At 33.1% G+C, this 26,146-nt stretch overlaps 7 protein-coding genes across 10 annotated transcripts in view; 2 read left to right on the forward strand and 5 right to left on the reverse strand.

The window, feature by feature from the left end:
* LOC123680561 (protein pellino) overlaps nt 1-4,605 on the reverse strand; it is an 80,918-nt gene extending 76,313 nt beyond the window's left edge. Inside the window, exons 1-2 of one of the 2 annotated variants that reach the window (XM_045618533.1) lie at nt 4,477-4,605; nt 4,195-4,416 (exon numbers count right to left, since the gene is read on the reverse strand). In XM_045618533.1, the coding sequence (XP_045474489.1) occupies nt 4,195-4,205 (11 nt within the window). In that variant the 5' untranslated portion in view covers nt 4,206-4,416; nt 4,477-4,605. Of the gene's footprint in view, nt 1-4,194 lie in introns of both variants that reach the window. The other variant, XM_045618524.1, reaches the window with a different exon arrangement.
* A 227-nt stretch (nt 4,606-4,832) lies between these two features.
* On the forward strand, nt 4,833-11,746 carry LOC123680548 (poly(A) RNA polymerase, mitochondrial-like). The gene is made up of 7 exons (XM_045618500.1): nt 4,833-5,001; nt 5,056-5,240; nt 5,327-5,560; nt 5,619-5,825; nt 10,105-10,307; nt 10,362-10,594; nt 11,104-11,746. Exons 1-7 carry the CDS (start codon nt 4,869-4,871, stop codon nt 11,685-11,687), a joined length of 1,779 nt encoding a protein of 592 aa, XP_045474456.1. The 5' UTR covers nt 4,833-4,868; the 3' UTR covers nt 11,688-11,746.
* Nucleotides 11,747-13,098: 1,352 nt separating this feature from the next.
* Nucleotides 13,099-15,864, reverse strand: LOC123680554 (zinc finger protein 263-like). Its single transcript, XM_045618511.1, has one exon. The coding sequence runs from the start codon at nt 15,691-15,693 to the stop codon at nt 14,089-14,091; it is 1,605 nt and encodes a 534-aa protein (XP_045474467.1). The 5' UTR covers nt 15,694-15,864; the 3' UTR covers nt 13,099-14,088.
* Nucleotides 15,865-16,772: 908 nt separating this feature from the next.
* LOC123680624 (thioredoxin-like protein 1) lies at nt 16,773-17,963 on the reverse strand. The gene is made up of 2 exons (XM_045618613.1): nt 17,749-17,963; nt 16,773-17,694 (listed from the first exon to the last, which is right to left on the reverse strand). The coding sequence occupies exons 1-2, from the start codon at nt 17,844-17,846 to the stop codon at nt 16,935-16,937; spliced, it is 858 nt and encodes a 285-aa protein (XP_045474569.1). The 5' UTR covers nt 17,847-17,963; the 3' UTR covers nt 16,773-16,934.
* Nucleotides 17,964-20,886: 2,923 nt separating this feature from the next.
* LOC123680673 lies at nt 20,887-22,571 on the reverse strand. Its single transcript, XM_045618686.1, has 3 exons — nt 22,220-22,571; nt 21,227-21,416; nt 20,887-21,128 (listed from the first exon to the last, which is right to left on the reverse strand). The coding sequence occupies exons 1-3, from the start codon at nt 22,433-22,435 to the stop codon at nt 20,986-20,988; spliced, it is 549 nt and encodes a 182-aa protein (XP_045474642.1). The 5' UTR covers nt 22,436-22,571; the 3' UTR covers nt 20,887-20,985.
* Nucleotides 22,572-22,632: 61 nt separating this feature from the next.
* Nucleotides 22,633-23,390, forward strand: LOC123680666 (vacuolar protein-sorting-associated protein 25). Its single transcript, XM_045618674.1, has one exon. It carries the CDS (start codon nt 22,734-22,736, stop codon nt 23,265-23,267), a length of 534 nt encoding a protein of 177 aa, XP_045474630.1. The 5' UTR covers nt 22,633-22,733; the 3' UTR covers nt 23,268-23,390.
* A 692-nt stretch (nt 23,391-24,082) lies between these two features.
* LOC123680646 (eyes absent homolog 2) overlaps nt 24,083-26,146 on the reverse strand; it is a 177,185-nt gene continuing 175,121 nt past the window's right edge. For all 3 annotated transcript variants that reach the window (XM_045618663.1, XM_045618655.1, XM_045618646.1), the window contains exons 7-11: nt 25,796-26,055; nt 25,650-25,739; nt 25,354-25,568; nt 24,562-24,806; nt 24,083-24,419 (exon numbers count right to left, since the gene is read on the reverse strand). In XM_045618663.1, the coding sequence (XP_045474619.1) occupies nt 24,238-24,419; nt 24,562-24,806; nt 25,354-25,568; nt 25,650-25,739; nt 25,796-26,055 (992 nt within the window). In that variant the 3' untranslated portion in view covers nt 24,083-24,237. The remainder of the gene's footprint in view (nt 24,420-24,561; nt 24,807-25,353; nt 25,569-25,649; nt 25,740-25,795; nt 26,056-26,146) is intronic.

A 26,146-nucleotide genomic window follows, 5' to 3' on the forward strand; every position in this document is an offset into this window, starting at 1 on the left:
TTTTCCATAGAATGTATCGTTTTCGAGATAATCGAGCACAAAGCAAACGTTATCCATGAAAATCTACAAAAATTATTTTTTTTAAATTTCCATTAGTGATTAATGAAAATACAAAAATTGAAGTAGTATTATAACACTTTCAGATGGAATTTAATTGAACATTTCATGAAGAACATTCATCAGGCATTTAAAGAATAAAAAATATTCACAAAATTTTTTTATTGTTCGAGTGTCTGACAAATGTTCTTTTTCGGCAACCGTCCGGGAAGTGCTCACTTCCCGGACGCTTTTTCTCTGAGAAAGTAGCAGTTCCCGGCCTAGTCCGGAAAGTACGTACTTCCCGGACTAGGCCGGAAAAGAATCATAGAATCCATAGTAACCGAGATAACGGCTGACAGTTCATATGAAATTAGTTGTCAAAAATTTGCATGTTTTTTTATCGCAATCGCAATAAATGGAAAGCAGCAGCGATAGTGTTATTCTACATGGTTGCCGAAAAAATATTGTACGCAACACGCCCGAAAATGGTTTTTTTGGACTCACAAACTTCCAGGACTCGCTTACGCTCGTCCTGGAACTTTGTCTATTCGTCCAAAAAAACCCTATTTTCCGGACTTGTTACGTAAATTACTATTTTGAAATGTCAAATTAAATGCCATCTGAAAGCGTTATAATCTCGGTTATAATACACGTCAATTTTAGTACTTTATCATCAATGGGAAACTTTGAAAAATTAATTCTTGTCGATTTTCGTGGATAGTGTTCGCTTTGTACTCGATTAACTCGAAATTGGTAAATTTTATGAAAAAATCCACTAGACAACGAATTTGGTACACCTGAAACATACATTTTCTTATTTGATCTTCTAAAAACCAATGGTAATAGTCTATTGAAACGGGTCAGGTTTTTGTGACAGTAAAACATAGTAACAAGTTGTAAATTTGTTTTATTAATTAACAACTACCTAGAGTTCCGAGTCAGAAGGATAAATAGTCAATAGTAGGTACTTATGCAGGTGACTGAAAATTCAATGAAGTTTGCCAACATTCGCCAATGGCAGGTTGCGAAATTATAAACATGAATTTGAATGCACTTTTTGTAGACGACGATGGGAATATGATATACGATAAGAGGAAATATCATTTCGACATAACTGCGACCTCAATCCTTATCGGCTATGGTTTTCACAAAGTTATTAAACGGAAAATATGGCGAAAGATCACGTCAACAAGAATAGAAGGTTGAAGTCGGTGAATTATTCATGTACTAACAGGCCATTTGAAAAATCCCCGGTCTACCATAGTAAAACACATTTTTTTTTGGCAAAATTCGATTTTATTATTCAACATTTTTCGATACCATTTCTGTAGTACGATTTGTCTTTCGCTTCAAAATAGGTCTCAGTTTCGGCGATTACTTCTTCATTGGCGCTAAATTTCTTTCCAGCGAGCATTTTTTTGAGGTTTTCGAAAGGGAAAAAGTCGCAGGGGGCCAGATCTGGCGAATACGGTGGATGCAAAAGCAATTCGAAGCCCAATTAATGCAATTTTGCCATTGTTTTCATTGATTTCTAACACCGCGCATTGTCTTGATGAAACAGCACTTATTTTTCTTCAAATGGAGCCGTTTTTTGACGATTTCATCCTTTAAACGATCTAATAACGCTATACAATTGCTGTTGATGGTCTGGCCCTTTTGGAGGTAATCAATGAATATTATACTTTGCGCATCCCAGAATACTGATGCGATAACCGTTCCAGCTGACTGTTCTGTTTTTCCTCGCTTTGGATTCGGTTCATCGTGTGCAGTCTACTTAGCTGACTGTCGATTGGACTCCGGAGTGAAATGATGGATCCATGTTTCATACATGGTCACATATCAACGCAAAAATTCAGGTTAATAGCAATTAAACAGCTTCAAACACTGCTCAGAATCATTAACACGTTGTTGCTTTTGAGCTGTGAGCTTGCCCGGCATCCATTTTGCACACAGCTTTCTCATGTATAGTATATCCAAAGTCACTTGGAGGAAACTGAATATTTCGATTAAACAAGGGTTGTCCAAATTTCCAGAAATTCTTTTGGGTTCAGTGAATTTATTGCCTAGAAATACTTTCAAATAAACCTCGGTATTCAGCGGATCGCGGTATCCACTTCGAAGGGACATCTATGGCCAAGCATTTTTATGGACTAGTTCAAGTGACTTTGGATATACTATACAAATATTCATGAATGATATGATGTACACGTTCAGATGATATATTCACAATGTCTGCTATCTCGATCAACTTCACTTTACGGTAATTCAAAATTATTTTGTGAATTTTTTTAATTTTTTCGTCGGTGACCTTTTAAGGGGATCCACTGCGTTCGCCAACTTTGGTCCATCACGTTTAAACTTAGCATACCAATCAATGATGGTTGATTTTCTCGGTACAGAACCCAGAAACTATTCATCAAGCCAAGATTTTGCTTCAACTGTATTTTTTCCCTTCAAAAAGCAATATTTCATCAACACACGAAATACTTTTTTTTTTCAAACAACAAAAGTAGCTACACTCATAACGTAATATCTCACAAACTAATGGTCGGACTGCTGTCAAATTTTGACACCTATCGTTTGATGGTTGGTACTAACTAAAAATCATATGGATTTAATATTAGCACCGCCATCTGTGCATCAGACCGGGGACTTTTCAATTGGCCTAATAATTGGGGTTGTAGGGAATCCATGAAGGAATAACATGAAGAATGACCAAGCGCCGATTGCGCCATTGGAGACCACATGTATACAGGATGATTTATTAGCTCACTGACAAACTTTGCCATATTAAAGGTAATATAATTTTAACAAAGAAACATGATGGGAACATATTATTTAAAGAGATAAATGTCATCAAAAGTTTCATTCATGACTATTGATATGAATTATTAATAAAGTATGCTTAGAAACAGGCGTAAATATAATTGTTAGTTAATTGTCAGTAGGTCTAATGTTGTGTTGTGTAACACTTAAATTTCAGTAAAAATTCAATACTTGGTACTAAGTCAATAAGTTACGCCTTGAAATGAACAGGGTGTTCCAAATTCGATGATCACTGAAAGCATCCCGAGAACTATAAGACTTAGAGAAAAAATCTTCAAGGACCCCCAATCTCTTTTTTCGAAATGAAGACATCAGAGCGCAAATCATAGATATCTTGATTCGTTCTCGAGTCACAGGGCGTTTCTGAAAAATGTCTGTTTCAAATATTTCACTATATCTTAGTTTCTGTTTGAGATATTCAAAAAATACTAAAAAAAAAATTTTGTTTCCAATAATTTTCATGGTTCATATGATACTCAAAAGAGATCATAAAAATCAATTATCATTTTAGGAATATAATTTTGAATGCAGTTTTTCAACCGCAGATTTGTCGAAATGCATCCCTTTATAGGTAGGTTATTCATTTTTTTTATGTCGAGAAACCTCATAATAATAATAATAATAATTCCGAATTAAATGGGATATCCTATACAGTGTGATTCGCCGCGAAGGCCTATTAGATATTTATGGAAAACTAATCATAATTTTTGTTGTAAAATTGCATGTTGGGGTTTGAGACAATGATCTTTCAAAATAAAATATTTTCAAAACTCTAGAAATGTCAAATTAAGTTATGTGAACATCGAATTTTAGTTTCTTTCTGTGTTTTCCTGAATACTTCTAGCTACATGTCAGTGTTTTTTGTTTACATTAATACAATATATGAAACATGGTAACTACTAGGTAATTAGTTAATCAACGAAATCACTTTTTCAGAAGATAATTGAATTTAATGTAAAATTATTTATTTGGATCTGTAATTCATGTAACAATATAAAATATTATTTCTTAACGTATGTGGGTATATTCTTTAGGATCATAAGTAACATTTTTGTATTATATTACAGAATCAGCTGATTAGGAGTACTTAAAATAAGAGGTAAAAATCTACTCATCACTCCATACTTTTTGATTGAATTTTTGTATATGCTCAATATTTGTTCTGCCAATTTGAAATAAATTGAAATATAAGGCATTTTTCGCAAATTCCTAAACTATGAGATAAAATCATGTCATTTTTTTCGATTTTCGATTCATAAACAAGTTTGCGACAAGTATGTTCTTGAAATAACAAGGGCTTCAGTAGATGATAAGAAAAGAGCAACATACCTTTTTACCATATTTGCTGCCGTTTTAATTGATTCTCCTATTCCTGAATTATACTACAATAAATTTATCAATCACTGAGTGGAAGATTAGATGTTAATTCATCAAGTGGCATTAAAACACTACTAATCATCAAAACACTGTCTGAAACCATTGGATTTCGAATTTCCTTCACTTGTATGTTGTTATTTTTATCGAACTATCTTCTCTCAAAATATGCGCGAACTATGAAAAAATTTCAAAATGAAATAACTTGAAGGAATAATTTATACTAATTACTTTCACCTCTTTCCGCAAAAATATATCTACGACCGGGCGACGTTAATTCGACCCTGCGGTAATTGTGAATAATAAATAAATAACAATGGCGTCACGATTCCTTGTATCTTCGGCAGGAGGAGAAATATGTTCCACAGAGGTGTACATATTGTTCATAGAAAATAAATCTCCTGAATAACATTTGATATTGTATTCACAACTCTCATTAGAATTCAAAGCTCTATATCTCAGAAACGCGCGAGAAATATTTAAGTTTTACAAAATGAGAGAATTTTTCTATATTCTTGTCAGTGCAAGCGATAGATGATTTCTATGGTTGTCTATTTCATGAACCAAGTGTTTCTGATCAGATGTTCTCTATTCTGTGTTTTAACCTCAACCTTTAAAACTTTTGAACAATGTCAATATTTCAGCAAATTTCATCGAAAAATTTTCAATTAGGATATAAAAATACCAAATTCAAAGAAAAAATTTTTCGTTTTTCACGGTACTTTTCATCGAAAAAATCCCCAAAGGAGGAAATTATTAATGGTAAGATTCTAGTTATTCGAAGATTTTTACTTCAACTCTTTTTCAACATTTTAGGCACCCAAACAAATAGAAGATACATACCATTTCAAGAAAAAATTAATAAAAGAAAATCAGAAGCTAAAAAAAGTTTGATTGTACAAGTAGAATCAGCCCAATCTTTTAAAGAACTTTACTCCTATTGTAGTTCCTTTGGTTCAATTAAACAAATGTTTCATTATTCTACAGGAATCGAACCAATGGTGATTTGAATTATACTGTTGTGAATAAAATAGTTACACTACATAGAAGTGAAGTAGAAAGTGCCAATGCATTTATTTGATTTCAGCATTTCATTTTAGTGGAATTTCAACAAATAGATGGTGTTCAAGCTGCGTTATCATCTGGTACTTTTGTTCAGAATTATTCTATTACTCCTACCCAATCACAATTTTTGTGGTTCAGAGCAGGTTCCAAAAAATTTTCAGAGAAAAAACAAAAAAATATAGATTTGGAAGTAACAGATGGGATAAAGAAAATTTCAGATGATGTTATTAAAGAAGAACTGCTGAATTGTGAAAGTGTAAGTCCCTTTAGAACTTACTAAGCATTTTATTTTCATTAGAAAATTTACATTTCAGCTTAGTGATCAAATTAAAACACTTTATGATATGTCAAGACTTACAGATTTAGAGTCTCGTTTACGTTTTCTCACAGCCAGACAGATAGAGATGTCATTGTCTGGAATGTTTCCTAATGCTCAAGTTCTCCCATTTGGTTCTTCAGTAAATGGCTTTGGTAAAATGGGGTGTGACCTTGATCTTGTGCTAACATTAAGTGACAGAAAGGTAAAATATACTTTGTTAATTTATACTTTTCAATCATACTTTGCATTTCTTGACTTGAGATTCCTATTCATAATTTTTATTTTCTAGTTTTAATGTGCTGTGGTAAAATGTTGTTCATTTCAAAATCTTTTCTGTTATATTATCAAACGTTATAAATTCATTAAGAGGTCCTCATCTAATATTATAGCATGACTTTTTAAAAATTAAACCTGATCATGATTCTGAGGTTTACATTCTCACACTAGTCGAATGTTCAACTATAGGACTTTAAAAAGATAAATGCAAGGTTGCTAAATTTCGATTATTTAGAACTACATTACCTTAATTTTAAGATATAGAGGAAAAGTAATAACCATATTACATACTCTTTTATGAGAAACAGAAATAAGTGAAAACAATAAGTCACTAGGGAATCTAGTTAGGGCAATATTAAATCAATCTATTTCTATTAGCCTCTTGAACTTTCATATTATTGAATATATACTTTTTGTATTGTTTTCTAATGGCACTATCGAATTTTTTGTAGCACCTTCATTTTTAAGGCTGAAAAAATTCCACAATTAAAACCATAGTGCTAGATGATATTCTTGAATTTATCATTTTCAGATAATTTCGTCAAAAATTAACTTTCAATTTCATTATATTTCAAAATTTTCTAAAAAATACTTTGTGGCTAAAAAAATCTGAACTGGATTTAATGCTGGGCTAATGTATTGATATAATTCTATAGAATTTGAAATTGAATAATTGAAATATGACAAATTTATTTTAGAATCATCAATGGGCGCGTTCAGCAGAAAGAAAGTTTAGTAACGTTAGTATTCTCTGCTGGACGAGTTGCTCCTTTTCTTGACAGCAATAGGTTCTATAATATGTGGGTCCATCTTGAAGGTTATGCTGAGATGAGAGACAATTTTCTGTCGTAATATCGATTTTAATTTCCAAGTTTGCTTTCGGTATTATTACTATATTATTCTTCAATATTTAGGAAATTTATTCAGAGTAACAATTCAGAATGTTAATTATGTACGTCCCAAAAAAACTGTGACAACTGCCCCTAATGTCAGTTACTTAACACCAAAAAGTTGCAGAATGGGCTCCTATTCCAACACGAATTCGAAAACGAGCGACGAAGGACGAGTTTTCGAACGCATGAGTGTTGGAATTGCCTTCTGCAACGATTATTAGACGATATTTTCTCTTTTTCAGTCAACTTTTGTGAAATATTGTCGAAATGAAATAAATATAAATAGATTATATATCCTAGTGACTTTTGTATTGTATCTTGGCAGTTGGTGTGACTGTTACGAAAATTGACAGATTACGGAATTTGAATATGAATTGTACATTTCGAATTTAGAAATAATTTGCAATTACGTATTAAATTCGTAAATTATGTCTGATGAAATCGATTTAACACCACCAGAATTAAGAGAAATTGCGAATAATGTTGCAAATCATTTCACTATATCCAAATTATATTATATTGACAATTATTGACGTTTGTTGAAATTTGATAGGATCGGCAATTAGTATAGACAACCACAAAAAGAAAAAATAACCGAAAACGATACTGTAATGAGTTCATTACAGCACTGTTTTTAGAACTGTAATGAACTCATTACGATACTGAAATAGAGAATAGTTATTTATAATACAAGTGCAGAAGGCATTGATATTCTTCCACGAGTTCAAAATTCAAAAACGAGCCACGAAGTGGCGAGTTTTGGAATGAACGAGTGGTAGAATGAGCCTTCTGTACGAGTATTATACATTATTTTCTCTAATTCATTGCATTTTCATTGAAATTAATGAAATATTTCCATAAATATAATTTAGTGATTTTTGCATTGAAAAATGTTGGTTGGCAGAACTGATTTCTTTAAGGCAAATTGATGAATTGACAGATAAAGCCGTGGCGGAAAGTTCGGAGTACCAACATAGAATAATAAAATATAACCATGAAAACTGTGCGTTTCTGATATATTCTCGCACGATTTTGTTCTACAAGATGTGGAAGAATGAACGGAATAACCACAGAATTAGAGAAAATAAATTCTCTACCAAAGATGGCTACCGCTACATAGCCGAAAGTGTTAGAATGCGTTCAGCAGAACATTCATAGAATATTGACAACACAAGTGTTGAATCTGCTGAATGCGCCCATGTCAGTCAATGCCTAGACTCTAGACAAAAATGGTTGAATATTCTATGCATGCTTGGTCTATAGTTTTAGATTTAGCTAATATTAAATGATGTCTTATAAGAATTATCTTCTTCTTATTTAGTAAGACTTTTGTCTGTTTTATCTGGGTTATCGGATTCATTGTTTTCCTGATATTGATTGCCAGCTGTATCTCCACCTGGTGGTCTTCTTCCCATCGGCGTTCCATTTCGCGCTATTTTGGCGAGTCGTGTATTCATCATTCTATTGACATGTTCATTCCATGCTCTCCTTCTTCCTCTTATCCATCTTACCACAAGATCGACTCTGGGGCATTTGTCTGTCTGTCCCATAATGTGTACCCGGATATGGCACGGAAGGTTTTCATTTCAGTTGTTCTCATCTGTCTTTTGGTTACGGCTCTGTCAAGTCTCGTCTCGTCTCTGCCGCCTATGTCATCACGGGTCTTACGCTCATTTATTTATTCCTACGGTTGTCTAGAATGGTATATACAGGGTGGCCATTTGAAAACGAAACAGACGAGATTACAGACGAAATAAAGTTTTTGGATAGAAATGCTCGGACAGGTCGATTTCTGTTTCGAGGGGGACAACTTAAGATGTAGGTTACGGACGCATAGCGCTTCAACCCTTGCTACTACAACCCTCACCCCCAAATTTTGAATAGGGAAGATGGGGTGAGTGATACCTCATTTGAAAGGTATTTTTATACTGATTTCAGCACAGTAATTGTTTTTTCATTTTATGCATTAGTTCTCGAAATATTCTTAACTAAGTATTTGAAAATGAAGTGGTGTTTTCATGGCACTTGTAGTGTTTTGTGAAAAATCGACATTTTGAGCTTCAAAACAACCATGACTGTGGCTTCCTTCCTAACTAACTAACGCATGAATATTTCGAGAACTAATGCATAACATGAAAAAACAATTACTGTGCTGAAATCAGTATAAAAATACCTTTAAATTGAGGTATCACTCACCCCATCTTCTCTATTCAAAAATTGGGGGTGGGGGTTGTAGCAGCAAGGGTTGAAGCTCTATGCGTCCGTAACCTACATCTTAAGTTGTCCCCCTCGAAACAGAAATCGACCTGTCCGAGCATTTCTATCGAAAAACTTTATTTCGTCTGTAATCTCGTCTGTTTCGTTTTCAAATGGCCACCCTGTATGTGTTAGATTTTGTGTTTGTAGAATGTGTTGTTGGTTCTGAATTCGTTCAGAGCACAAAACTCTGTCAGCCTTTCTCCTCGCTGGTTTAGGACTTCTTCGTTGAATACTTGTTTCACACCGTCTATGACCTGGATTCCGCTTCTGGCGTTAATATCGCCCAGTAAGATTAAGTTTTTCCCTTTCGGGATTCCATCTATTTGGAACTGTAGTTTTTCGTAAAATTCACTCGCTGATTGGTCTGGCGTCTGGTGCATACACTGAAATTATATGTAGTGGTTTATTACCTACAGTGATCTTCGCGATTAATATTCAGTCATTGAGGTAATTTATGCTCTCAATGTTGTCTTCGAATGAGTCATGAATAAGCAGACCCATGTCGGAACAACCCTGCGATCCCAAAATGTTTGTATTCGGGTCTTGTTACTGTGTAATTCAGTTGTTGTGCAAAATGGATAAACCTTTTATTCAGAGATTCAGCCCTATTCTGTAACTTCAAATCGAATAGAGATGGTATGGATCGGATAGAAATGCACCAGAATCGTTTCGAATTTGTATTCTGTAACTCAAGTAGAATTATTATGGATATCAATTATGAATTACATTTGGCGATAGAAGAAGAATTGGATACAGAATACCAAAGTTGGACGCGATAGAAGTGAAACATTTCGATTTCTCAGATTACGATTCGATTCGTTCATTTCTATTCGAGTTACATCAATCAGAAATTTGATATATCCAAAATTTGAATGTATATAGATTTAAATTTATAAAATATATCACAGAATGAAGTCCAATGTTAAAAAATCTGTCCACATTTCTTCCATTCATTAATTTTAATAACCTGTTGTGATGTTGCTAAAAATGATTCATTCTGGTCAAATATATATTATTTTGATCTTCATTTGAATAACAATTTTTCTTTTTCAGGAAAATCCTGATAGCAGATTAATATTTCATTGTAAGGAATTATCAGGAGATAGAACCAGAAATTTGGAGGCAATTTCCGATATTTTAGATCTGTTTCAACCCGGTTGTACAAGATTGAGAAAAATTTTACGAGCAAGAGTTCCGATAATAAAATATTATCACAAATTCACTGATGTGGAATGTGATGTGTCCATGTCCAATGTGTGAGTATAACATCACATTAATTCTCCCTTCTGGAATTCATTTTTTTATTTCAGTTCAGGAGTACATATGTCTGACTTTTTATATATGATGGGTTCCCTGGATCCCAGAGTAAGACCATTAGTATTTGCAATTAGAAGGTGGGCCAAAGATGTAGGATTAACAAATAGTAGTCCAGGTCGCTGGATAACAAATTTTTCACTGACATTGCTTGTTTTATTCTTTTTGCAAAGACCTTTGCATTCAAGCCCTATACTGCCTTCATTAAACACTTTGGTAAAATCTGCAGGTTAGTAGAACCTATAAATAGTTATACAGTATTGGCAAAGATACGTCACAATAGTAGTTATCTAATGCAAAGAACAGAGATACCATTCATCAGTTAAATAACGATAGTAGATGTGGTCATTTGGAAAATCCCTTCTCCAACATTACTCAGAGCGCAAGGAGGGGGGTACAACTGGTCGTATGCGAAATGATTCATTCTAGATGAAAAAAAAATTGTGACTTTGTATTTTCTAGAATTTTTTCCATAAACCTTTTTTGAAGTCGCCACCCTTTCTTCCCTATAAAACAGATAATTCTTATTTTTGGTATAGTTCTAAAGTAGAAGTGAATTAAACAAAAATTATGGGAATAATGTACTTTAGTTTAAATCGAGGAATCTTCTCCTGAATTTTTGACATATCTTAACCAAACACTCTGTATAAAGCATCATTTACATATGGAATGTTGACTGACGAAAAGTACTCAGTGTACTATACAAATTTTCTTATAACAATTTCATTATTTCCGCAGGTTCAAAGGACTCCTTTATCACAGAAGAGGGGGTTAACTGCACATTCCTTAGGAATATAGACAAATTGCATCATACTATTATAAATACTGAAACTTTGGAAAATTTGTTGTGTGAATTCTTTGAATATTACTCCCAATTTGATTTTAAAACAAAATCAATATGTTTGAATGAAGCAGTAGTCTTATCCAAACCAGACAGCAGTCCTTTATATATTGTAAATCCCTTAGAAAGAGGACTGAATGTGAGTAAAAACGTGAGTTTGGAAGAATTGGACAGGTTCAGAGAGGAAGTGAGGAGTGCTGTGTGGATGATTCAATCAAGAGAAAATACAGTATCTGCAAAGTGGGGTTTACTTTCAATACTGAAAACTACTAAACATAATAAGCATAAGCTGACTTTTAATAGGACAAAAAATAATAGATTAATGCATGTAAAGGAATTATTCATTGAGGGCGAAAATGTTGATGAATTCAAAGAAATTGAATTTAAAAATAGTACTGTTAAGAAGCAAGTAGAGAATATCAAGAGAGAAAACCATGAGTTACACAAAACATTAAAAAATTTGAAAGAACCTAATAGGTAATAATTGCTGGTACTTTATGGACTTTTATGTATATATTAAATAAATATATAGCATAATGATTTTTGTTTTGATCCTTATGGATTTACATTAGACTTATTCATCTGAGTTATCTTATTTGAATGATAAAATGTGATTTCAGATAGCATTCTTGAAAGGGAATGTAACAGGTTATTTCTAATAATACAGATGTACCAGCTAGATTTTAATCTCAATTCTCCTAAATTTCTATGATTCTCTTCAGAACATTCAAACTTGAGAGTTAGGTGAACACAATGGCGTCTTCGTCAGATGCAATTCGTGGAAAAAAGACTTTAAAATTACCGACAACTGCGTGAATTTGACAGAGGTCTCACTATTCGATTATTTGCGTGTCCTATGTCCAATGAATTTGCGACAGGATTGGGATGTCATAGGCAGGTCTTCAGCGACGAATCACGATTCTGCTTGGGAAAATGGGAAAGCACGATGGTCATGACGTACTGATGTAGACAACGTTAAGTTCTGTATTGTGCACGTGCATTACCCTTCAGTGTGCTGAAGGGGTAGGGGTACTGTTTATGGAAGCAGGTCTCATCAGTTTATATTCAGAAGCTGGAAACCCGATGTTTCAACAGTATCTTACACATTACAAGGTGTTTGTATTAGAGAGAATTAGGAATTCAAGCGATCACGAAATATCATAAGCTTGCGCGTAAACAATGTCAATACTGATGGCCCAGTCCATAACGCAAGACATATAGATTGAATATATTAATTATGATTGATTCGTACCCTAGTTTGCTAAAATTGTGCTTGAATTCTCCTAATATTTTATTGATGTTCTGCTTCATTTTCTTCAATTTTTCCGCTTTTGAATCACCCGCATTATTCATCGTTTTTGTCTTTTCGCATTTTGTTAGTGTTTTTTCTACATCGCTTTTGAAACCAGAAAGTTGGACCTGATAACCCGCACCAAGGGCCCTGAAGAGCTGGGATTTGTACCAGAGACGATTTGTTTTTCAACCTGAGGCCTCATTTGGTAAGTCATCATTGTTGACCGCAATTTTTACATAATTATTTTACAACATTATCAAATATTTCGCTGTCGCTCCCATTTCATACGCTCGCATATACAGTCCGTTTTTCTCTTAAATAAAGCGCTTTGAGACAATGGCGTATACAAAGGGGATAATGGGAGAAATAACAAATTTTTTCTCAGAAATAAATAAGTATTTGAATGGTTCCTGCATTTCTATTGTGATTTCTACCGGATCTTCGTGTTGAAACATGAATATGTCATAGCAAAAATATAAAACTTATCTCTGGATACGCCACTGGTTCAAGAAAATAAAACGATTAAAAGCGCATGAAATAACCGTATGATAATATTTATTATGAAATATCTGTTTAACCGTTAAAAAAAAAACAGAAAAAACGAGTATTTGATTTTATTTACACATTATACAGATTAATAAAAATTCGATAAACAGGTATAAACATCACATAAAGTAGAAGTACAAAAAAATACACTGTATCTCGAAAAAAAAACTTTTGCAGACCCAGGTTTATAGTTTTTTTTTTCAATTATCCAAGGAATCTCATTTTCCTTTGTACCTCCAATATAGGACCACCTGTATACGAAGGTTAATGTGACCAGATTATCGATTGCGACTGCGCGAAGATTGGTCGACAATTATGCTGCTCGCTACTTTTTATTTTAATTAATGTTGACATCATCACATTTTTGGAGGGAGAGGGTTTGGTCATTAAACACACTAAACTCCCGCCCACAGGATCACATAAGTGCTCCTTTAGGATAACTTAAAAAAATATTATTAAAAACTCGCTAAAATAAAAAACAAAACAGACTAAGTTTTTTTTTCGATAGGTACTCTTTCATTCTTATTCATGTTGGTTTTTTCTTATATTGGAAATTTTCAAATTCAGGATATCGTTGCTCATATTTATGATATTCCTGTGAATTGTAGAATAATATAACATATTGTTGTGTTTTAACTCCCATCGATAATAAGGGCACCAAGCGTTTCCCTCAATATTGTTAAGAATGATATTTACTGTATCTATAATATATATTCTGTTCAATGTTGATAATATGCTTTCTAATGGTCAATTAGATTTTTTTTATTTGAACGTGTCAGGTTTCTAAAGATGTTTATTTCATATAAAAATATTTAATTAGAGGTTTCGGAGAGACTCTCCCTCAGTATAAATAATCAATTTGATAATTTATAATATAAACAATCAATTAAAATTAAGTCTTCAATTTCCCATCAAATTACAATTATAATATATATTAATATGACATTGAGGACTGGAATGAATAAATTTATTCGCATGTGAAAAAAACGTCCCTTACTGTATATATGATATCAAAAAAATATAACTGGATATTAGTTTAGTTTTATTCAGTACTATCAGTAAAATTACTTTCAGGGTGTTTACTTTCTATGTGTTGGGCTAAGCAATTACTAGTAGGAAAAGTTTTACTGCACTGGTTACATACATGATGTAATGTTGAATGTGTTTTCAAATGTTTCGTTAAACGACATGAATAAAAAAATTTCTTATCACATATATCACAAGAAAATGGTTTTTCACATTTATTACCATGGACACCGAATTCATGATTTTTTAAATCACTTATGTTTGAGTATCCTTTAGTGCATATTCGACAATGGAATGGTTTATATCCTGTATGAATCCTCATATGTCGATTCAACCTGGTTGATGATACAAAACCTTTACCGCACACTGAACACAGATAAGGTCTCTCATTAGTATGATAAGTCCTTATATGTAATTGTAGATTGCTTGACTGACTGAAAGTTTTTCCACAGTAATTACAACAAAATGGAAGTACACCTGCATGTAATACTTTATGTCGTTCCAAATTCGATGAAACCTTAAATGACTGGTCACAAGAATCACATTTAAAAGGTCGATTATCTTCATGACTCTGCAAGTGACTCACAACACCAGCCCATCTAGAGAATCCTTTGTCACAAACAGGACATTTAAATGGTCTTTCCCCAGTATGAGACCTCATATGGATTTGAAAAGTACTTGGGCTTGGATATTTTTTTCCACATATTGTACAGGAGAAATTTTTAGGAACCATATGTCCTTTCAAATGACGGATCAATTTCTCACCTTCTTGAAACGCTTTCTTACAAATATTGCAGAATAAGGATTTCGATGATTGAATTATTTCTATACGATTTTTTTGGGAACTTTCTGAGATTATTTCTTTTTCAATATTTATATTTTCAGAAGGTAACTTTGAGGACATACCTTCATTTACAATGGATTTCAAGGGTACTAAAGGAGGTGGATCTTCCATTGAAGTTTGGTTTAAAGCTTTTGTTTTATTATTGTTAGAAGTTTGTATAGGTATCAAAGGAGGAAGTGCAACATTGATTACTTTTTTACATGCCTCAAGAGTTTTCAACACAATTGGTTCCTTTTTTCCTTCATCGACATTAGAATTGGGAGAGTCATCAAATATAACTTCTACTTTACTATTTGGTACTAAAGCTTTCTGAGTCATTTGAATAATCTTGGTGGAATCAAGTTCAACTGATGAAGAATTTTCAGAAATATCTTCTGTATTTTCTTCCTTCACAATTGTTTCACTATGTAAACTTTTTATCTGAGCATTATTGAGAGATATATCGAGAATATCTTTTTTAACAAAAAGAACTTCCAGTTTTTTTTTCAGCAGTATATCTGTTGCTTCCATTTTAATTCTGAAGAGATAACTATTGGTCAAAGACTGCAAACAAGATGAACATATTCTTCTTGGAAGACCATCAAGTTCTGAAGGACGAAGGGATGAACAGAATTTAAGCATTTCGAGTATTTTTTTCTGTAATATGTTCTGCGATTTTAACTGACATTCTAAAGAGCACAACCTACAAATAGTGTTGATAAATCTCCATTTTTCACTTTTCTCAGTAGAGTATTTGTCCAATGGATTTTCTCTAGAAGATATTTCTGTAGTATTCATGTTGGTATTAATAAATGTGTAAATAGTTTCGGATTGTCTTTATCGTACAAAATAGTTTACTTTCTTTTTTCTTTAACTTTATTTCTTTTGTTATGATTAATTTTTTCCATACAGAGCAGAGCTAAAGCTGTCAGATCAATATAGGTTACCCATAGATTTTTTTTCTCTATTAGGTTACCTGCTTCATAGAAGCAGAAGACAAAAGGCATAGACCATAAATAAACGCTCATTCGACTGGCTGCATCAGTTCGAATTAATTCGAGCTAATTGATGTATGTCATTTAGCACTACAAAAATTTGAATTATTTCGCACTGGTGCAGCCAGTCGAATACGCTATAAATTAGTTTGTGTATGGCTTAGAGTCATAGACTAATGCTTATCTGTCAAGTGTCACGCTGAAGTAATAAAAATTTGTATTTGTAACATGTTATGTTACAGAAAACTTTAGCGCATCTGGTCTTTGCGGCTACAGCCGTCTCCCAAAAATACCAACAATCCACAGAAAGTTTGTCAATGGAATGAATATTATGTCCCTAATGGATTTTCGTTTATTATTTATAATCCAGCATCATTTATTGCTTCGATCTGCAACTTCAATATAGAAAGAATTTTTTGGGGGTTGCCTCTCGAATATTGACATAAAATTCATATTATTTTATTCGATTTATGAATACCTTTGAAAAGCCGAATTTTAACCTAAATCTGATACTGAAACCAGAAAAAAACATTTGCACTAGTTGTTTTCAAGTTAAAGCTTAAATTCTTTCAAGTTTTCTATAGGAATAATTGAGGATATTTTTTTGGCAAATATTCAAATATACATAAATGAAGAGACAATCAATGTTTGATAATTACATTAATTACCAAGGCTATATATATATATATTTATATGTAATAATGAAACACAATTTTTTTTGTACGCACTTTTTTGTTTTAACTCTTCTTAAAAACAGCAGTTGTGGACTGCACAGACCTTATCAATAATAAGTCCATACTTTAACTCAGAATTGGAAATTTCTTCCCAAACAATAGAATTAAAATCCAAGACCAAATAAAAAAAATATAATATAAATTAGTCTAATTTGTTCAAAATATTTATTAACTTATTAGTACTCATTGATAATTGGTTATTTGCCAGAAATAGAAGGAATTAACAGATATAAACTTAAAAATAAAAAAAACACTTCGGATTCAATAAATCCATTATCAGCCATTTCATCTACCTGCAAATTAGGAAGGTTTAATGACATTCTCCTTTTTTACCAGCCACTCTCTTGAAATCACCCATATTAGTGGTAGTTATTGGTGTTCCTATAAAAACCAGATGATCTATTTGAGTAACTTCACCTCCTTCTTGGTTATCTTTGATAAATACTTGAATATTCTGCACATTTTGGAATTTAACAAATCTTAAGTTGACAGGTGTGCCGTCTAATTCTTCAGGTTTAAATTCTAAATCTTGAACACTATTGAAACTATTAATTTGGTCGAAATCCAATGTTCTTGGTTGATTTATGAACAGTCTTATATTCTTAGGACCCTTTCCAGCAGGGGCTTTCACTTTGATGCTATGAATTTTAACTGCTTGATTAAATGCAATTGAGATAATGAGTTGTTCATCACAGTCAGATTGTAAAAATCCATTTCCAGAAGTAAGACAATGTTCTAAAGTATGATCATCACTTTCGTTCAAGCATTCACATTCAGCTTTAGTTATAAATGGTTGTAGATCCAAATAACCACTAACGGATTCACCTTCTTCACTTTCAGGGCTTCCATAATACTGTTGAATTTTAGCTTCTAATGAAGCAGCATCAGCACCTTGTACCCGATCAACTTTTGTCTTATTCCTATAGAATATAAAAGTGGGCATTGCAGATACTCCTTGAGCTGATGCCGTTTCCTGGCATTTGTCCACATCAATTTGGAGAAAAACAGCATTTGCATATTTAGTGGATAACTGTTGAAATATTGGTTTGATTATTTGGCAAGGTCCACACCTGTAATAATTGAATGAAGAATACATTGAAGCAGTTACAAGGGAATTTATTTACCATTTGGCAGTAAAATCAGCAACTACTAGTTTGGTAGAAGCTAATGCCAACTCGGCTTGGAAGTGTGCTTCGTCATTTATATCTTTTACCAAAGACATCTTTTAGTTAATAATAACTGGTTTCAAGATAAATAGCTATTTTTCTACTGGAAACTTTTGTAATGACGGTAGTGGTAGTCTGCTGTAGTGACTTGGCAATACAGAATAAAGTCATTTGAATCAGGCATGTCATAGGACCATAGATTAAATTCATAACTAGATAAATACATAGAGTAATTACTCTCAGTCAGGATAAATACGAGTCCTTTCTCCTGTGGCATGATGAATATAAGCGTATTTATGTTGAAAAAAGAAGTTTATTATGTATCCATAAAAAATGTTCTGTGCCATGATCTATTGTGAACAAACCTCATAGTGATATGTGTTTATTACTCTGTGAAACAAACTTATACGAACCAATGATTCCTTTCCTTTTCAATCTGAATTCGTCTACTCCTGAACATAGGTCTCTTTCATTCGCTTTCCATGTCACCCTCCGTTTTTGTGGGCGTACATCACTTCTTTTTGATTCTCTGGGTCTCCACACTGTTATCCTATAAGCCACGGGCGTAGCCAGGTTTCAGTTTCGGGGGGGGGTTTCAAGACAAAGGCGTATACAGAAAGGCTAATGGGAGAAATAAGAATTTTTTTCAAAGAAATAAATGAGAATAAAAGAAGAAGAAAATTAATAAATTTTGACATCTTAAATATTTCGGGGGGGTTTGAACCACCAAAACCCCCCCTTCCCCCTGGCTACGCCTGTGCTATGAGCCTATCTGTCCTCGACCATTCTTATCACATGACCAGCCTAACTTCATTTTATCTCTGCCACTTCCTGAAGTACAATATGTCTTTTATTTTGGTGCGTTTTCTCGTTTGATGATCTCGATGCGTATTGTGTCACGGAGAGAAATACCCATGCTCTTTGAGTTATTGTGAGCTTATTGGCTGGTCTTTTAGTGAGACTTATTGTCTCCAATCCATATGTTTGCTGTTCTCGCCATTGGTGGTCGTAGTCTACAGCTCGCTCTCCATTTTCAGAGTTCTAATGAACTCAAGTATCTGAGAAGGCTTTAAGGAAGTTACTTCCTTACTTGTTAAAGTTTCTTGTCCTAAGCATTTTTTTCATTGACTAGCGATGGGGAGGCATTCCTTCACCAGGTAATACGGAGTTTCTTCCTTCTTTCTGCAGAATCCGCACTGGCCGTTTTCTGCTAGACTCATTTTGATGAGGTGCTTCATGAGGCGGCAATGCCTTCTAAGGAATCCAGTGAGTACCATACTCTAAAATCCAGATTCTTAGATCGCTCAGTATCAAAGTTTCTTCACTTTTTGGAATAATCCAGTGTTTTTATTTCAGTGTTTCTTCTCGCGAAACTCTAGGTATATTGGTACATACTCTCATACTACAGAAAGATTCTGCGCCAATAAGGAGTCTGTCCTTCTTTTCTGGCAAGTGTACTGAAATTTCTTTTAATGCCCGAGTGATCAGGAAGCCATCAGACTATACAGATCTTCTTGACTATTTCAATGAGTGTTCTTCGGCACATCAATACCATCTTATAATCGATGATACGCGAGTTCAATGCTTTGATTGCACCTGACTGCCAGAATGTATCGCTATATCATATTTTTGATAGTTTCTAGATTCATTTCTACACATTCTTCGATTGCAAGAACACTTGGACAGCGGCCTAACGATAGTGTGCATTTGGTGCAAGGCCCTTATATTCCAGCACCAGTTCCCATCGTGGTTTTAGAACTATCTGTGTATTTCCCAATCTTCTTTTCTACTTAGTATCACAGCGAAGGTTTATTCGATGCTAGTTTTCTTTATCATCTCATCGCTAGTATGGCCCGCTGATGGTTTGTATAGTGGGTCAGAGAGGATCAGGCTCTCTGGTTCCTAATTCCCTAACTGCTGGTACCTTCTCTGGGTAGTCTTAGAATGGCCTGATAGGCTTATCTATCACAAGATGAAGAATTGTGGGATCTGTAATGATCTCTGATGCCCTAATTCGTCACGTTCTCATCGTGCTGTTCTAAATTGCTTAGGCATGCCAGACTCTTACCTTATAATTTACAATCTGACGTACATCCATTGCAGTATTTTTGGGTTATATTCCCAAGTCTTACCAGCCAGATTTCTGCAAATATTTGAGAGGTTATCGTTCCACCAAGATACTTCCTTACTTTACGAACTTTCGAGAGTGAACAGCTTCAGTGGAAGACCTATATAATTATCACTTCTTCCACTTTTTGTTCCAGATCGTAGTCCAGGTGTTTTGTCCCATTCTTTTCAATAAGTTCTAACTTTTACTTCGGATGGATCTTATGGGCAGACTAATCTCTATTTCTATTCTACCAAATAAGCCTTCCATCTTCATAGCGGAAAATGGTTACTCTTCCGTAGCATGTTTGGGTTTATATTCCAAGCGTGCCCATTCAGCGATAGATGCGCATCCCGGATCATCAGATTATCGTGTGAATCGAAATGCCTAATCAAACTTACCCTTGAATGGAAGATCATATATGTATATAGTACGTCTCGAGGAAAAAATTATTCATGTAATCATGGAACGAAATCGAACGCAACCAGAATGTTCGAATCAGCAGGTACTTTCTCAGTACGTCAAGAAATGAACATTTTCTAAACTTTATTTTGTTTTATTTTCTTTTTCAACCTAGTCATAAAGTTCAATGAAGAGTCCTCCAAAAATTCAACTATGTAACTTTGATCAGGAGAAAAATAATCAGGTTTTTCTGATTTGATAATCCTATGAACCATATAACATTTTTTTGGAGAACGGACTGATTTGTTTATAAGAAAATACAAAAACGAGCGCACTTATCCAGGGTATGAAGTTTTTAATAAGACGGGGCATTTATTTAAGAAACTTTTAAGTTAAATAGAAATACTGATTTCACCAGAAAAAATACAAATTTCAATTCAAATATTACTTTATAGGTAAATAAAGTGATTGCTGTAGAACGGTCGGTTTTATTTCCAAGCTGTTCCGATCTTCCGAGAGATACGCAGGAGACGACGCCATCTCCCGGACAAGTAAAGGGCCATTACAATATCATTCAAATTCTCACCTATTTTTCATGTGTTTTATTGAAAAGGAACGAACTACTATGTAATAGTATTATTCGAATATCAATCCATAAACAGAACAAAAATAATTACAAATTATATTCAAGAATATTTTTTCCAATTATCTTTCTCATAATCCCATTGAGAACAAATTCCAAATACTGGATCTTGCTGCAAATCAATAATGCGTCGTAGTTGAGCTTTGCGTTTGTTTTCACAAAACGAATCTGGCATTTCTGGGTAGACTGAAATATATGAAATTTGAATACAGCAATTCTTGAATGACTTATTTCGATTTTCGGAAGAAATCGTAAAAGTATAGGTAATGAGAATTTCAACTCACTGAAATTGGTCAAATAAATAAACCACAATGATGCACTGAATAACCAACAACATAAAGCAGTACCAAATTTCCATTCGGGTAATATAGCCATGAATTCCGCGTATGTTTGTCTGAATGAAGCTCGGTAGAGTTCTTTCTTCTCTTCACGAGTAAGTCTTCCCCAATCTCCTTTTTCTTTTTCCCAAAGGCACTAAAAAATTATCATTAGAAAGATGTACTAAATATTACTGAAATTAAGATAGGGGTGGTATTATTCTTGCGAAATTTCAGAATTGTTGGATTGTAGTGATTCTGCTTGTCCTAAAGGTGGCGTTACTGACTACACGTCACACTACCGCGACATCGGTGAGACAGAGTCATCCCTCCACGATGGAGTGGAAGGTGTCTTGGGCAGAGATCGCTGGATTGTCCGAGCGAACTCTGGACGAAACACCACAATCCTCAGAAATTTGGCCCAAAAACGAATCACCAGAGAATAATCAATATCAATCTACTTTTCAAGGGTTGTATAACGAAACAGGCTCAACCAGAATAGGATTTTTTTCTGGGTCTGATTGCATTCGAAACCTCCTTTCCAAAATAAAAATTTTACTGTTCTTAAATTTCCCATTTTGCCCAGTATAAATATGAAAAATTATTTCGTTATTTCCAAGCTTTAGAACTGGCGAATGCGCTGGACAAATCTGAAATATTGTATAATCTAAAAAATTTTGATAGCAGGGTCATAAGAGAGCGAACCGTGGCTATGTAGCGAAATTTTTAAGAAAAATTCTGATTTATATGTGAAAATTTTGAAATTCTAAGTTATATTTCGTAATTTTAGATCAAAATTACGAGTTCAAACTTGAAATTTTTATTTTGATAGCCTTCCATCAGGGCTTAGTATAATAATAATATAGTTTATTCTCGATAAACATCAATCACAGAGGCGTGAGCCTGTACGTGATTATAAAAATGCTTGAACGAGACTTCTATCAAAAAACATATACATACACATAATTCGGGAGTGGGTTCTTTCCATCTGATAGCAGCAAAAGGATATACCTCTGAGTCGAAGTAAACGGGGTTTCCATTCATACCAAAACCTACTTGTTCCCTGTTTCCAGCCATTCTTAGATGCCAATGAGTAGATCGAATACCTACATGCAGTGGAATTATAGAAGGAAAACGTAAAGATTTCCTCAAAATAGGTACGATAAATTGAGACATATTTGTGTGTTCTTATCACTAAACTCTTTAAAAATTGAAACAATTTTTCGATACGTTACTATGGTTTTCAAATATTTTTTGAGTATTGTTAATGATTGGTTAAATTTTTTTTATCAAAAGGCCTACCTATATACGAAGAGCCAAATAAAAATGCCTTCATCATAGAATTGAATTATTTCAATGACAGATAATGACAGTAATGATACTACATAACCGCAAATTATCATATGATTTGGTATGTCATCTAAATTTATTGTTTACCAATCAATAGATTCATATTTAAATAAAGTATTTGATAATGGCCAGTACAGAAATCAATTGGCCTTGGCAATATAGCTTTCCACCTTTTTTTACACTTCAACCTACAGCCCAAACGAGATCCAAACAATTAGCTGCTTGGAAAACACTTATATTAGACTATTGTCGTCAAACTAAAACCTTCACTCTTGATGTCAGGGAAGCAGGAGAGTGTCCATTATTTTATAATTCTTCAATCAACAGAAGACTGCCGTCTGATGTTATAGTTTCTGTTTTATCTGAATTATCCAAAAGTTCGAATTGTACCGCTTTAGACAAAGCGAAAAATAGATGGGAAATTTATTGGCATACGTTAGAAGAATGGGCTTCTATGATTTATGGATACATTTGTGATGTTGGATTACAGAATACTGTCCTTACTTTTTATGAATTAACTAATGGAAAAGATATTGAGGGACAAGAATTCGCAGGTATGCAAACAGAAGTTCTGATTAAAGTTCTGAGAGTTCTAGAAGATGAAAGGAAATGTGAATTGATTTTATCTGATGATATGCAAGGAGTAAAATTTTTTTAGGTTATTGTGATAAGTATTTTATCGTTAAAGGCTAACTTAATTTCATAATTAAATAATTGTATATTTATGCACTGTTTTTTTGCTAACATTCTTGTATATGATTAAAAAATAATATTTTAGTAAGGAGATTTTTTCTATACTTCCGACATATTTCCACAAAACAGTATTTTATCCAAATCAATGAACTAGTAAGTTCAGTGAGTTGAATACCTTTAGTTTTTTCGAAATAAGGGAGGAATTATTATACTGAGAGGAACTGCAATTTTTCCTAATGCATATAAGACTTATGTTATTGCATTTCTGAGCGCTCATTCTTTTGGAATATATTTATATCCTAGTATTTGAAACAATTCTATTTAACAAGCTTATATTAACGGTTATCCATTCAAGAATTTTTTTTTCAATTTAATATATCAAAAAAGATCAATTAATAATCTGAATTTTTTCCCCAAGTTACGTTTTGCAGCAATTCAGATAAATAGCCAACTTCAAAATTCCTATCTTCAATTTCAATTCATTTTTGGTTTCACCATAGATTTCAAACTGAAGTCAAAAAGGATATTTCCATAAAAGCTGTAATTCCTATGGGTGCATCTACTACCCATATCAGACATGTCCATAACAAATTTCGTCAAAATTGTATAAAAACTGTAGAAGCTGCTACATAGACATGAAAACGATTTCAGAATGTCTAAATTCAACTATGTGAACATTTTGAAAATTGCCCTTCATCTTAAAAGTGCTTACACTTTCCTAATTTACCCATAAAACAATGGTAATTCCTCATTGAAGGAGAGTAATAAAACAAAAATAAGTAAAATTCTTTTTTTTCTATTATATACTTCGTAACTTAATACATTTATTACAATATTTATGTATGTACATTTTTTTATAATACATCCACAAAACATATAATGAGAATCTTCATATAAAACAATATATAAAAATTTGTTTTTTTTTGGTTGCTGAATCATAAGAAGTCCATATCTAAAGCATTGTATAATGCAAGTATTTCACTATGACTATTTATTCTCCAAAAGGGGAAATTTAAAGCTTTTGCAGCCGATTCTTCATCAGGTCCATCACCAATCACAACATAAGTACATTTTCTCCCAAATCTTGTCACTATACGCTCGAAACAGCTTTCTTTACCTGTAAATTGAATTGATCGTTTTGAATACAAATATCAAATTGTAAAATTATTAATCAAATTATTTCAAAATCAGTAGTCTGCTAAGAAAGTTGAATTCATAAAGAAAATCATTAATCTAATTTAATTTTACTTCTTTCATACCTATTTTGGTTGCTGAATAAATATTGTCAATAGGGAAGACACCTCCTAATCCAAATAATAAAACTTTGGCAAGTGCTGGAATCAATTGTGTGGTTGTGACAAGTACATTCACACAATTACTTCTTGAATTTATTAATGTTAAACATTTATTAGCTAATGTTAACCAGTTGTCAGTAACTGCTTCAATTTCAGCTCGTAGTTGAATCCATTGTTCTCTTTTTGTAGTTCCCAATAAGCCTCCAACACTGAAAATAAGTTCATTAAATTAATTAATGTAGAGAATTATCCGCATTTTAAAGAGATGCAACTATGAAAAGGTTGCAGATTCAAAAAAATTTCATAAGATTTTGATTTTAATCAAGGAATCACTACCTGAATTTTCGACATATCTTTACCATGTATAAATATACAATAATAGAATATTAAAAGAAATTTTTTTTATGGAAATATGTTTGCAGGTAAATATTTATCTTTGTTTATACTTAGTTGAGATAATTTATGAATCACTCATCATTAACGAACTTTTTAAATGAGGTATATAAAACTTCCAACCAAATCTGATTATTTAATAGAACACACAAAATTCAATGTGTTTTGAAAAAAAAGGAAAAATTTAAATTTCATATGGGACAAATGGAGGGAGTAATAGTACTCCTTTTTTTTAGCATGGTCATTTTTATTGAGTTTGATAATATATATGAGATTTTTTTTCTTATGAATAAAAATAATTAGGATTCCATTTTTTTGGAGATCAATTTCCATTACGCATAGTGAATATGATTGTTAATTTACCTATTCCTGTATGTATTGTATGTTTCTTTGATCTTTCTGTATCTAAATGCTAGTTTCCTCATCCAGTCAACACCTCCTCTCACTCCAGCTTGCAAACACAAATTTGTTGTTGTTGCCGCTGCAGCATGGAAGCCATCTGTGCTGAAATTGTAATTTGATAAATCTTGACCATTATCGTCAGATGAGACATCATCTATGTGCACTTGATCACACTCCTGTAAGTGAAAGCGGTTATTAAAATAGGTCTGTCACAATCAACTTGAATATAACAATTTGAGAAAGATTTATTCACTCACTTCTAGGTCATTGAAGAAAAAATGGGAATCTGCCATGTTGAAAACCATTTCTTCCATCTTAAAGCCCAGTTGCACAACATTTTGAGCATCCTAAAATGAAAATTGACTTTAACTGAGTCTAAGTAACTTTCAAATGCTATCTTTACCTTTTGAAACTTAGTTGCATAACCGCCTGTTAAAAGACTATGGAATATAATAATTGTTTCATCCAGATCCCAGATGAAAACTCTGTCTGTTGTAGATTCTGGAGTGGTAGGGGAAACTGTGTTTGTTCTCCGTCCCCTGCCTCTAGTATTTCTTGTCTCAGGCCCTATGCTATTTGTGGAATCACGAGATCGTCTTGCACTGTCTACTTTTAGAGGTAAGGAGGAATTTTCAACTAAACTCAGACCATTCGAAGAACTCTCTGAAATAAAAAAAAATTATTATTGAGGATATAAAAACGGGGAGAATATTGTACCATCTTCATCTGAACTACTTGTATCACTATAAGGACA

This window comes from Harmonia axyridis, chromosome 1 (assembly GCF_914767665.1).
Source record: "Harmonia axyridis chromosome 1, icHarAxyr1.1, whole genome shotgun sequence".
In the NCBI taxonomy this organism is placed as follows: Eukaryota; Metazoa; Arthropoda; class Insecta; order Coleoptera; family Coccinellidae; genus Harmonia; species Harmonia axyridis.